Source organism: Pelobates fuscus, chromosome 10 (genome assembly GCF_036172605.1).
Source record: "Pelobates fuscus isolate aPelFus1 chromosome 10, aPelFus1.pri, whole genome shotgun sequence".
In the NCBI taxonomy this organism is placed as follows: domain Eukaryota; kingdom Metazoa; phylum Chordata; class Amphibia; order Anura; family Pelobatidae; genus Pelobates; species Pelobates fuscus.
Window position 1 is genome coordinate 34,864,751 of NC_086326.1, and position 13,166 is coordinate 34,877,916.

A 13,166-nucleotide genomic window follows, 5' to 3' on the forward strand; every position below is an offset into this window, starting at 1 on the left:
TATAAATCATTTTAAAGCTTTAAAGCAGTAGCTACATACATATATTAAGTAGTGAGATAAGATTCAACTTAGTTAGTAATAGTAATTTTAAATCCCCTGTGATTAAAGTTTCACTTGAATCTTAAAGTAGATGTGATAAGCATCTTATAAAGGAAAATGGATCACTCCAAATACATAATAAACATAGAGGATTAATACATGCTGTTCGGGATAATATCATAAAAAATGACACATTTCAAAATCGCCATTAAGGCCGGTGGGAATCATAGTGTTGAGATTGAAAATCCATCTCATCTCTTGTTGTCCCATCTTCCTTATTGGATCCTCACCCCTCCAATTGATGTTAACAATTTGAATACCCATAAATGTCAATTGGGTTGGGTCACAATTGTGCTTATGTTTAAAATGTGCTGAAAGGCTGTGTTTATCAAAACCCTTCCTAATATTACGGATATGCTCCTGTATTCTTATATAGAGGGATCTAGTGGTCCTACCTACATAACTTAAACCACATTGACATGTGATAAGATAGATGACTCGTTTCGAATAGCAAGTTATAAGTTGATTTATTTTATAGTTGTTAGGCTGTTTGCTTTGAAATTGAGACTCGCAGGTAGAGAATGAAGTTATATGTCTCTTTTTTTGGCCGCTATTTCTGCAAGCACCACATGTGCCACAGCCATAGAAGCCATTCTTTTGGTTAAAGACATTTTTAATCGTTGCACGTTCATTTATATAATTACGTACTAAATTGGTCCTTAAACTGGGAACTCCTCTATAGGTGAAAATAGGTTTATTTGGTAAGACCTTATTCAGGAAGTATCATTTTGTAGAATTGGCCAGTATTTCTGGAAAATTCTTTTTAATTTATAACTCTGGCAGCTGAAATCACAAATGAACGCTAGATTCCGTTCCTCTGTCTCAGTGGGCGGTGTTTTATACTGTAGGAGTGACTCTCTATCCTTTAGAGCAACTTCAAGTTGGGCTTTGTCAAATAATTGGGCTTTATAGCCTTTTTGTTTAAAATCATTAAGAATTTTGCAAGATTGGATATTAAAAACTTCATTATCAGTACAGTTTCGCCTGATCCTCATCAATTGTGCTTTAGGTGCGTTGGTAAGCCAGGGTGAAAAATGGCAACTTGTCTCCTCAATATAACTATTGACATCTACCTTTTTGAAATGTGTCCTAGTTTTAATTTCTCCGTCATCTATGTATATTTGAAGGTCCAAAAAATCAACGGACTGACGGCTGTAGTTACTCTCCAATTTAATACCCCATGTGTTGTCATTAAGTTCTGACAAGAAGGATAGTAAGGACTCTTCGTCTCCCCTCCAGATTAAAAAAATATCGTCTATGTAACGAACAAAATGTATTTAGAAAAAAACAAAAGTTACGTGTGCATTTCAGAATATCTTGAATAGGCGTCTCTACTCCACTAGGAAAGCGAGGACCATGATAGTTTAACATTTTATTGTTTGTTTTGGGGAGACTGAGCTACAGTAGGTAAGTCTATATCCTACGTTCATCGCTACCCAAAAATAAATAATAATAAAAAAAAATTAAAAATGGATGGAGGCCAATTTGTTTTTCAGAATAAATTTTAGTGCGTCTTTGGAATCTACTATTGTTTCTCTCAGTATCGCTCAACCGCCTTCCCTGAACGACAATAGGAAAGGTTAACAATTCCAGTTTATTAAATGCTTGTGTTGTTTGGTGGTGTGTGTAGCTTCGAACATGCAGCGAGCATGGTGTTTAGTATTGTCTTTTTTGCTTCCATGCACCATAACCACTACATCACGCTATTTTACAGTGCCCTGGCACCACCGCATTGCGGTTTGGCTTTACTTTTTACTTGGGGCCTGCTGGTCTCTTTCTGGTGTTGAGAGAAAAAAAAAAAAAAAGCTCTGAGCAGGCGTTAAACCTGATCTAAGCTTTGCAGTGAAGGGCTAGCTTATTGGATGAGAGCATGAGCTGAAGACTCTCAGCCAGCACCAGAAAAGACAGGAAGCGCTCTGTAACGGCTGTGGTACTTGAAAGAGGACCACACCCATTTCAGCTATCAAAAACCAGATTTGTTTTTTTACCCCACCACGAACGCCTCCATGTGTGGGAGGAGACAATCCATTAAAGTTTAAATCAAGCAGACATCAACTGTTGTGGTCATTCAGTGTGCTCCGTGAGCAATTCAAAGTGAACTGGGAGTGAACCTCAAACCATTCACATTTTATGTTCGATCATTGATGAAGGGTGGACATGTTGTGAAAAACCCAATAACTACAGATACAAGGCTACAAATGATTCAGGCTGTGTGATTGTGCCTTGTGTCACAATGTGTGTAACACAAAACAACGTGTTATAATGTCAAACCTAAGGATCTATTCACTTGTTTACGAGCAGATATGTAGATATAGTGTGTGACCTGGGAAGTGGAGGACTACCCTTGGTTACAATATATCTGTTTACTTTTGTTGGAACATATTGTCCTGTCCTTGGTGATCACCAGAATTTTCTTCCATGGTCTTACAGTTGTATCCAGAACAAGCCATGCCCTTCAAGTACTGTCTTGATAGATACACAGGGGAGTCCGTTTTAGAAAGTGTCCAATCTCTATTAAACAGGAAAGGGGTTTTATAATAATACATAATATAATGGGAGTATCTAAAATTTACAAATCAAATATTGACAACTATTAAGTAATACCATGGACAGCTCGTGCAAGCAACATGGGGTCTTCTTGGAATAGGAGGATGTAGGGGTATTGTCTTCTTAGAGGGGGAACAAGAATGGTCACATGCAAAACTATGTATGGCGATGTGGACGTCCTTGCAATGTACAAAGCGGTTAGTCTTAGGATTTCAGCTGAACCGAAATTAACCCCTTCAACTGTGACTTAATTTTCCAAATCTGCACACTGTGCAATGCACCACGCTATGTGATGGAACAATAATGTACACCAGGGTTAAACCTCACGGCTTTCATTTTTGTCATTTCAGATCAACACACAACGAGCTGGAGAAGAACCGGTAAGTGCCCTTAATAATAAATTATTTTAACAAAAAAAGGGAACTTTAGTATATTGATCAAGTTGTGTTGGTATGGTTAGGTATTCAGTAATACAGAATTTATGTTTGCCTCTGTACCCCTTTCCATGCTTCTTTCTAATAAATTCCTGAAAAAATTATTGCTTACAAACTGTATTAACCGAATACCAGAAGAGTTCTCTTCCTTTAACACATTAGAAGATAATCTGTTTATTAATGTTTGCATCTGAACGTCTGTATTTGTGAACTCCACAGAGTAAAATAGAGAAATGTTGTCCTCTTTAGACTTGGCTGTCTCATAGTTACTCAAGCTGGATGTAAAGGTTAAATTATATAGAAACCATTCAAAATCCTTTATTTTAAGGAATAAACCAAGTCTCGTGACCTGAATCCTACCCTTCCAAGGGTCAGCAGCTGACCTGCTTACTGCAGTGTGAATGTGGGAGTTAATGAAAGGGAGGTGATCAGGCAAGATGTAGGAGTGCGGAACCCTGTGTTTAAGACCTGAGTCTGACCTTCTGTGATCAATTGAGTTTACTATAATAGCTCATTACTATGTGGCCAATTTTTATTTATTTTCGGTGTGTAAGTTAATTATCCTAAATAGCTGGCCGTCATTTGCAAATCTAAGCCTGTGAGATCCGCTGAGCAGACAGTTGCCATTGTTCAGTATAATTTATAAAAACAGTGACGTACACAATTTAAGATGAAAAAGTCCAGCTGGGAAAACGGGGATATTGTCACCCCGTTCCATCATCAAATTCAGCTACGGGGTTAAAATATGCAATTCCTTTATCGATCTCTGTAATTACTATACACTATGTATAAATGCAGGAAATTACATGCAAATGTAGATTAGGTTCAATGAAAGACGAGCCATCTGACCAACCCTTTATCCAGATGACCCTTGGTTATTTTGGGCCTCCAGGTTATCTAGAGGGTAGTGTTAAATGTGTTCTTAAAATGACCTCAAGGATGCCTCTACTCTTTTAGTCTAGAATTCTTCTGGGCCTAATAATTTTTCAGGGAAGTTGCCATAATCTAGTTGCTCAGGGGCAGCGTAGCAGATTGTGTTGAATTGTGATTTTATTGAGATTACGCTCAATAAGTCACACACACACACAATACTGTCATGAGAAATTATACACACAAAAAAAAAATGTAAAAAAATATCAGTATGCTACAGTCAACCGGTGGGGAAAAGAGATCTGGTGAAACATTCAATATTCATTACAGATATAGGATAACCAGATAATTTCCCCAACCATTCCCAGTACTTTCAGAACATTGGACCCAGGTACATGCCAAGGAAAATTATATTTGATCCCAATAAACTGGGCTTTTATGTCAGTGAAGCAGAATGTATCCATCGGTATCCTGTAGAAAGGAATTGCGTGGACACACACACACACTTTTTTATTTTTCCAAAGTATTTTTTTTTTTTAGACATTTATGGTGACCAGTTTAAGTTACTGGCGTGTGTATTCCATACATAAATGGCACTCTGTAATAGATGGAGAAGTCCCCCCTGTCCTCCGTGTCCCCCCCCCTTTTTTTTTAACCTTTCTTTTACTATAGTATCCCTTTAAGAGCCAATGCCAGCTTTACCTGGTTAATAGGCAGCCACTTTGGTGTCTTTAGTTGTTGGATCAGTGGAAAGGCCAGTGCAAGATTCTCTGTTAATGGTGCAAGATTCTCTGTTAATGGTGCCCTGTTGTGAAGGTCTTTTACATTTGCAGTATTTCTTTTTATTGTTCTTTGATTAAGGTAGTGGTGGCAGAAATGGGATTTTTTCATCACTTACTTGCTCATTCTTGTGGGAGTGTTACTGAACAAGCGGAAGCTCTGCAGCTGTCTATAGTGATTACCCAACAAAGCCACAAAACCAAAACATTTTACGCAATAGATATTTTTTCCACAAAGTGTTTGTTCCTTAATGACCTGTAATACCATAGTAAAAGTGGCTCAAGTTGGTACACACACACACACACACACGGATTTAGTTTATAAATCCCTGATCTAAGAGCCAGAAGATATGGAACTATATGTAAGCTATGAATGGGACTGTCAGGGGTGGACACATGATCAACAAAACTGAACAGAAAAGGGGTTAGGTGAGGAAAGGGGGAAGTTTCCTAAACTGACAAAATTTATTTCATACATGGGTACAGAGGAGTCAGAATTTTGCTTGAATTAACCAAATCTATGAACCTAGCCTGCCTAGTGTCAGTGGCAATGGTAGAGCCATGCATTAGGCTCCTAATACCAACTTAAAGGAACACTATAGTCACCTAAATTACTTTTGCTAAATAAAGCAGTTTCAGTGTATAGATCATTCCCCTGCAATTTCACTGCTCAATTCACTGTCATTTAGGAGTTAAATCACTTTGTTTCTGTTTATGCAGCCCTAGCCACACCTCCCCTGGCTATGATTGACAGAGCCTGCATGAAAAAAAAACCTGGTTTCACTTTCAAACAGATGTAATTTACCTTAAATAATTGTATCTCAATCTCTAAATTGAACTTTAATCACATACAGGAGGCTCTTGCAGGGTCTAGCAAGCTATTAACATAGCAGGGGATAAGAAAATCTTAATTAAACAGAACTTGCAATAAAGAAAGCCTAAATAGGGCTCTCTTTACAGGAAGTGTTTATGGAAGGCTGTGCAAGTCACATGCAGGGAGGTGTGACTAGGGTTCATAAACAAAGGGATTTAACTCCTAAATGGCAGAGGATTGAGCAGTGAGGCTGCAGGGGCATGTTCTATACACCAAAACTGCTTCATTAAGCTAAAGTTGTTCAGGTGACTATAGTGTCCCTTTAACATCTTTCGAACTTTGTTGAATTCTTGATTTTGAAGAATTCTTCTAGAGCTCAAGGCAAAATGGTGATACTATGTGATACTAGACAGTGGTGCCATTAAAGTGACTCTGGACATATTGATAAATCGCTCTAAACCTGTAGTTGATATACACTGAATTGGTAGACACTCAAATGGTCCTTATAATGTGTATAAATATTGCTAACTGATATGGAGGGAAGGATGCAAGATTAGAAAACACACACTCTCTCAACTAGTCTTAGATCAGAAAATAGATACTATACCAAGTAGCATTATTGCTAACTCCAGGACGCTCCATTTAATATAGACGTGATTAAGGCAGCGGAGTCATGTGAGGTGTTACATCTGAAAGTCAGCATTTAACAATCCATAAATTTCAGTAAGCGTTGCAAAATAACTGCAAGTTATTTTGTTTTTATCACTTGTATTCTAGAGGTCACTCAGAGTTACCAAAGTAGACAGTCTCTTTTTAGACTTGCTGTGAAATCACATGCTCCTATGTTCAGCAAAAGCCTCGTCAGTCTCACCCCCACCCCACGCTCTGCGGTTTTGTGTGATCCAAGTTAAAATAGAAATATGTGGTTAGATTTAAAAAAAAAAAAAAAAAAAAACACAGCAAAAAAGTTCTACCCCATCAGCATGGGAAGAGAAGCAAGTTAGGTCACACTTGTTTTGTGTGCGTGTCTGTACCATTTATACAAAATACAGATTACAGTGTATCGGTGTACAGTGTGCGTATACACACACACACACAAATGTAGTTTTTAATTTAACAAGGCCATTTATAATTACCGATCTGCAAACAAATATTGTATGGGGATTCAGATTTTGTTTTGTTTTTTTTTAAGCAGATTTGTCACGATACATTGTTAATATATACTTCCAAACTGTCACTTTGGTTAGTTATGGCACTTTCATTTTTTTGGCTCACATTCTGAGTAACTATATATTAACAATGCACTTACAATGGGTCAATTTAATGCACTTTAATTTATATTCACGAAGCACTGTCACTATTTTAGTAGTTGTCTCACATATTGAAATTAGTGTAGGGCCCATCAATATTGGGGTACTGTGGCGTAGTAGTGGACATTACAGCTCCCTACAGTGCCCCCCCTTCTGTCACTTACCTGAGTCCAATGCCGATGTCCCTCGACGCTGGCTCTGCTTTAATAGGTGCACTTGCATTAGTACTTGCCCATAGGAAAGCATTATACAATACTTTCCCACGGGGTTTCAGGTGAGGCTGGATGTCCCCATGCATAACGTGAGGATGTCCAGCATCAGGCGACCAAAAGTCGCCCATTGACACGGAAGTCCCTCTAGTGTCCCTTTAAGACAATATGACCAAACTGAATCGCCATGTTTGTTTGCCAAGATTGGCGATTTTAAGTAGCCTTGTAAAATGTAAAAAGCTATTTCTGTGTGCGCTATCCCTTAATCTGTATTTTGTGTTTATTTTGGTCTGTACGGCAGCACCACTGCTGAGAAATGCATGCCCCTCATTCCCTTTCCTTTTTTAATGTACCATTTATAACCACACTTGTTTTTAGGATTGTTTGACAGAGTATATTGAGTGGCATTGTTTTGGTATATTAATAATACTATGATTGCAAGCTCTGTGGGTCAGACACGGTTGCATATTCTACATTAAGTGGTATGCATAGAGTCCTAATAACTGGGAAGGCCAGATATAAAAATATAGCAAAACAAATGCAAGAGTATTCTCTGGCATTTGTTAGAACAGGATTCATTTTACAGAGGGGGTTATACAGTAAATTAGGAATAGTGGAGAATTGACAAGGGTATAGCAGATTTTATTCTCAAATTAGTGCTGGACCGGCTCCAAGAATAAGGGAGGAATGCTCAAAGCTATACTGCTGGCAGCTGAAATCAGTTATTTTTATACAGGAATCTATTATTAACTGGGTATTTTTTTTATCAGTGTGCTAGGATTCCTACAGCATAGGTATTAATTGTATATTATGACCGTGTCTTGAAATGCATTATAGTAGGTAAACACTTGCTTGTCTCGCTGTTAGATTAACATAATCAATGTGGGCTTATTTTTCAATTTTTACGAATTTCTTTGAATAGATTTTTTTTTTTTAATTTGTATTCACAGTAGAAAGATAGCTGGATATTTAGCAGCAAAAGTATTTTTCACAAGAGGGAGGATAAAAACCTGAGGCAATAAATGGGCATTACACCAAGTGTGTTCTGCAAAGATAAGGTCGTTCTAGGGCAGTGCTCAGGCCCTGAACCACTTCATGCTGGCTTTTTATCTATATACTCCAGCTACAGTGATGACTAGAATAAAAAGCATTAAAAAATAATCCTTCAACCAAATTCGTTTTTTGAACAGCTAGTGGTATTATATGGAGTCTTAGTAACATATCATATGTTACTCAGGTCTCCGGTATTCTGTGACATAGGTACCAAAGCATTCGCCTGTGCCATCTGCGCAGACAGATGCTTACATGGATTCCATCCAGAACCCAGCCAGTATAGGTACAGCAATGGGTCCCCGCGCAGACAGTCAATTAATTTTCCTCTTGTTCCCAGTCCAATCAAGGCTACCACCCCTCCTAAAGCTTTATGCTGTGTTTCTCTTTGGTTTGATAAGGACAGGTTAATGTAAGCACACTAAGCTGCTTTTTAACAATTGTAATCTGTTAAATACCGGTACTCATCACCAGGCTGAATTCCAACCAAAAAAAGGGGGAATTGCAACTTTCCTTTTAATGTAATATGGGTAGTTTGAGCAGTGGTAACGTAATGTAATACGGCAGGTTTAAGTCCTGGTTCAGACTGGCCAAGGCAGGGCTTTCAATAATTTTAAATATATTGGCAGCATATAATGGCATTACATGCAAATTTGCCACAATTTTAATTTCTTTGTGCTTGGTTTAGTGATTGCTCTTAAAGTCTTTTTGAATTTTTGTCACGGTTTATTTTTCAGGAGAGCTCACCTTCGACTTTGCTTGGAACGTTTAAAAGACCTTATACCTTTGGAATCTGACAGCACACGCCATACTACCTTAGGGCTTCTTAACAAGGCAAAGATGCACATCAAGGTAACAGCCTGACTCTTCACCATTTGGTCCCCCGTATCCAGGCACTAACCTCTTCTGCCAAAGTTCAGCCTTTTTAGAAGACTCAACATTTGACCAGCTGTGCCCTTAACTAAAAACAACTGGATGGCCAGACCTCTTTACTTTCCAAACATTAAAATGCAGATGGCTCATACTTTCTAAAACAAGTAGCAGTTAAAGGAAGAAAAAAAGCTAGTCCTTTACAAAATTTTGGAACCAATTCATTGCAAGTCTCCATCCAAGATTGTTAATGTATAGAAGAGACTTTTGAGGGAAATCTTTGTTAAAATGTAATTATTCTCTGACAGAAACTTGAAGACTCGTCGCGAAAGGGACAACACCAGCTTGATATGCTAGAAAGAGAACAGAGGTTCCTAAAGAGAAGGCTCGAGCAGCTCCAAGGGTGCCCGGAATCAGAGAGAACACGAGTAGATAGCATTGGGTCAAGCCATTCCTCTGACCGATCTGACTCAGAACAAGGTATGTACCAGTGATTGAACATGTCGGGTAATGTCTGCCAGCATAAGAAACAGAGATACGTTTTATAGTGTCTGGGGTAATCACACCGGTGTCCGAGATAAGGATTCAAGTTAAAGTGTTTTTATTTTTCTAGGTTTTGACCAGGATAAATCCCTTTAGATAAGAGGACACTATAGGCACCCAGACCACTTCAGCTCATTAAAGAGGTCTTAGTGCAATTTCTCTGTCCGTTTAACCGCGCAATGGTAATTATTGCACGTATTGAGATACTGTAATAATTACCTTGCAGGGTTAACTCCACCTCTAGTTGTGGTCTACCAGACAGCCACTAGAGGCGCTTCCGGGTGGTTAGGCGACTTTTGGTTGCATAACCAATGCTGGACGTCCTCACACTATGCATGAGGACATCCAGTGTCAGCTAAATCTCCATAGGAAAGCATTGAAACAATGCTTTCCTATGGAGTTGTCCGAACGCGATCTCGCTGCGCATGGGCATTAGGTCCACGACATCGAAGGCAGAGATTGACATTGGCACTGAATTCAGGTAAGTAACAAAATGTTTTTTAAACCTTTCTATGCTGGGTGGGGCACGAGCAAGAGGGGCAGTATAGGTTAGGAGTACAATTTTGTATTTCTAGCCTATAGTTTTTCCCTTTAATTTGCTATATCCTTCAACATGATAAAGATTATATTTTTATGGGCAAGCTTTTGGGTGGGTTTGTGATTGTCATTCTGGATTCTTAACTTACGTTTGTCCTACAGAGGAGATTGAGGTGGACGTTGAAAGCACAGAATTCTCCACGTTGGAAGTGGACAGCAACAGCAGTACCAGTATCAGCGACTTAGATGACCATAGCAGCATGCAGAGTTTGGGCAGCGATGAAGGATACTCCAGTGCTAGCATTAAGCTTGCCTTCAAGTCGTAGGACAATCCATGACCATTCTACAAATACAAGAAGTAAAGGCTGTGGGTTTTGTTGTTCGACAACTCTGGGGCCATACTTAACAGCTATTTTGGAGTTGAACCAGCTGACCACAACCAGCACTTGATTATCACTGGGGATTTTATTCTGCTTGGTGGACCAAAAACGGCTTGTGTCTTTGTCTGAAATCCAAATTCGCAGGTTGCTCCATGAAGAGCACACGGAAATCTTAAATTTTTAGATGTTCTCATAAGCTTCTATTAACTGGCAACATTCAGCACAATGTAAGTATTTGTTGCAGAGCTGAACTTTTGACAATAAGAGACTTTTTGCCTGCCATTGCCTTCTCTCGTTAAGCAGCCAACGCTTGATTATGGCAGACACTCATGATTGCAATTTCAGCTTTATCAGCATGTGTGAAGGAATTTTTGTACCTTTAAAGCACTCTTCATTTAAATAGATCACTTCTGTGATGCAATTGTAAGAATGATACATCATATCTTTGGACACAGTACTTTTATGAGCCAGCTTTTATTTTTGTGTGTGTGTATGCGGTCATCATGATGAAATCCAATCCAGTATGTGAGGTCACAAACAAGCACTATGTGAATACACCTTGACTATTTAATTTACATGGCTCATATCCACTGGGTGAATTTGAAGATGTGTGATCTTTAACTTAACATCGTCTAGGGACTTCAGGACAATCGGCCGTTTCCCACTGTGGTCAACACGGCGACGTATAATAGGATTTCATCGTTTTTTTTTTTCTTTTTCTACCATTCAGAATGACCCCGTAATGGTCAACCTGTAGGATTTCCACAGTTTTTCAGCAAACACTCATTCTCAACCAAACCGAGCTCAGAAATTATCTATAAATGTGGCCTGTTATCTTCACATCTGCAGGCCATGCTTAGCACTCCTGTATAGTTTGCAGGTAAAATATACATGTCATTTAAAAAAAAAAAATGAATAGAAAGATTTCTTAGATCTAGTCCTAACAATATTTAACTTAATTTAACAGTTTTTAATGAAATACACTATGGCGATTAAAAATCTCAGAACTGTGTCCCTGTTCCAAGGGACATCAGACTCTGAGAAAAAAAAAAAAAAAAAAAGAAGACCCAATACATAAAATTTAATTATCCCATGGATTAGTAAGTTTTGTTGTTTTTGTTTTATGTTGAGCGACTTTTTTTTTTAACATATTGAAAACTAAAATTTTTCAGCATTAAGTTGTCAAAGGCACAGAGTGGGCAATTCATGAAAAATTAGCAATTTACATTTTCCCCCATGATCCTCTTGTGCACGGGAAATTGACGTTTAGAAAAATAGAAAGCAACAGCTGGCAAGTGCTTACAAAACAAAAATTTCTCGTGAATTAGAGAATCATGAAGAAGAAGGGGGAAAAAAAGTAATTTGCATTTTGCAATTTGTATCAAAAGGATACTTCTTTTGTCCGAGTCCCTTAAAATAATTTAAAATAGCTTTGATATTTATGTTCGTATTATCTTTATATTCATCAGATCATCTTTCACACAGAACCATTTTGTGTTCCCTTTAAAAACCTCTTGCACAATCTTTGCAGAATTTTAAATATTTATTTCTTGACTTAATTTAAAAATACATCTTATTAACCTTCTAATAACTATACCGGTTGTGGCAAACCCTGGCATGCCTCTGGTTTGTGAAATACATTAAGCCAGTTTTAAGGCTGTGGAAGAATCATGTGAAATATAGCTAAAACCAACTTGGGTGCCACGGTTTACCATCACTTGTTATTTTGCTAAAATGCAAAAACCATTATTTAATCAGATTGTCATTAACATAGAAAATGTGATTTCACCACCACCACCACCACTACATTTTTCCACTCCAGAAAAAAAAAAATGCTTATAAACCTCACAGTATTGCAGTCAGGATCTCATGATGTCCATACAGTTTGATCGATAACAAAATATAAGATCGTAATAGAATGTTTAGGTTTTTTGGAATTCTTATCACATTTAAAAGTACGTTTTTTTCCAAAGTATTTTCACACACGGGCATAATCGCTGTGTGTGAAGGTGAATCGAATATGTGGGGGTGTCTTTTAGACAAATAATTGTTCAACTTTGTAAGTTGTTTCTCCGTCTTACTATTCGGGAAATTATACCAGCCTTTATTTTAGTATTGATGCTCTGGCATTGAAAGAACTGAATACATTTTAGGTATTGCTTTTGTTTCCCTGCGCTCAGCTCAATATATTAGACACAAGGTGACTATTCAAGAATTCAAAGTGAATTTTAAATTTTAGGTCGAATTAACCAAATTGGAAATAGATAAAATGCTTATATAGTGATTTCGAAATTTGCCTATTTTAGGTTAATTTCAATTCCTAACAATTTACATATTGTTGACTAAACGTTGACAGAATTTGTTACCCACCACAAAACAAATGGACCCCTAACTGCAGAATAAGCTGTATGGTCAACATATAGAAGGTTATTGACCAAAGTGTGCATTATCAACTTTAACAGAATTTCTTACTTTATTTCATATTAACCAAAAACAGCCAAATAGGAGACATTTTTCAGCTTGTTACTTTGACCTAATATGTCAAATTCACACTTTGGAAAATATCTCTCTTAATGAATACCCATTTACATAGTGTGTTTTTTATTTTTGCTAATAATTAGGGGTAGGTCTACTAAATTGTGTTTTTAGTACTTTGGCGATGGAATGTCCCTTTAATGTAGTTAAATTAAGTCAGAGAATCTCTGACAAATGAAGAAACTGCTT

General features: G+C 37.7%; 1 protein-coding gene across 2 annotated transcripts in view; it reads left to right on the forward strand.

Moving 5' to 3' along the window:
* Positions 1-12,702, forward strand: part of MXI1 (MAX interactor 1, dimerization protein) — a 29,930-nt gene extending 17,228 nt beyond the window's left edge. For both annotated transcript variants that reach the window (XM_063435317.1, XM_063435318.1), the window contains exons 3-6: positions 2,997-3,026; positions 8,850-8,964; positions 9,291-9,462; positions 10,225-12,702. In XM_063435317.1, the coding sequence (XP_063291387.1) occupies positions 2,997-3,026; positions 8,850-8,964; positions 9,291-9,462; positions 10,225-10,388 (481 nt within the window). In that variant the 3' untranslated portion in view covers positions 10,389-12,702. The remainder of the gene's footprint in view (positions 1-2,996; positions 3,027-8,849; positions 8,965-9,290; positions 9,463-10,224) is intronic.
* The last annotated feature ends 464 nt before the right edge of the window (positions 12,703-13,166 follow it).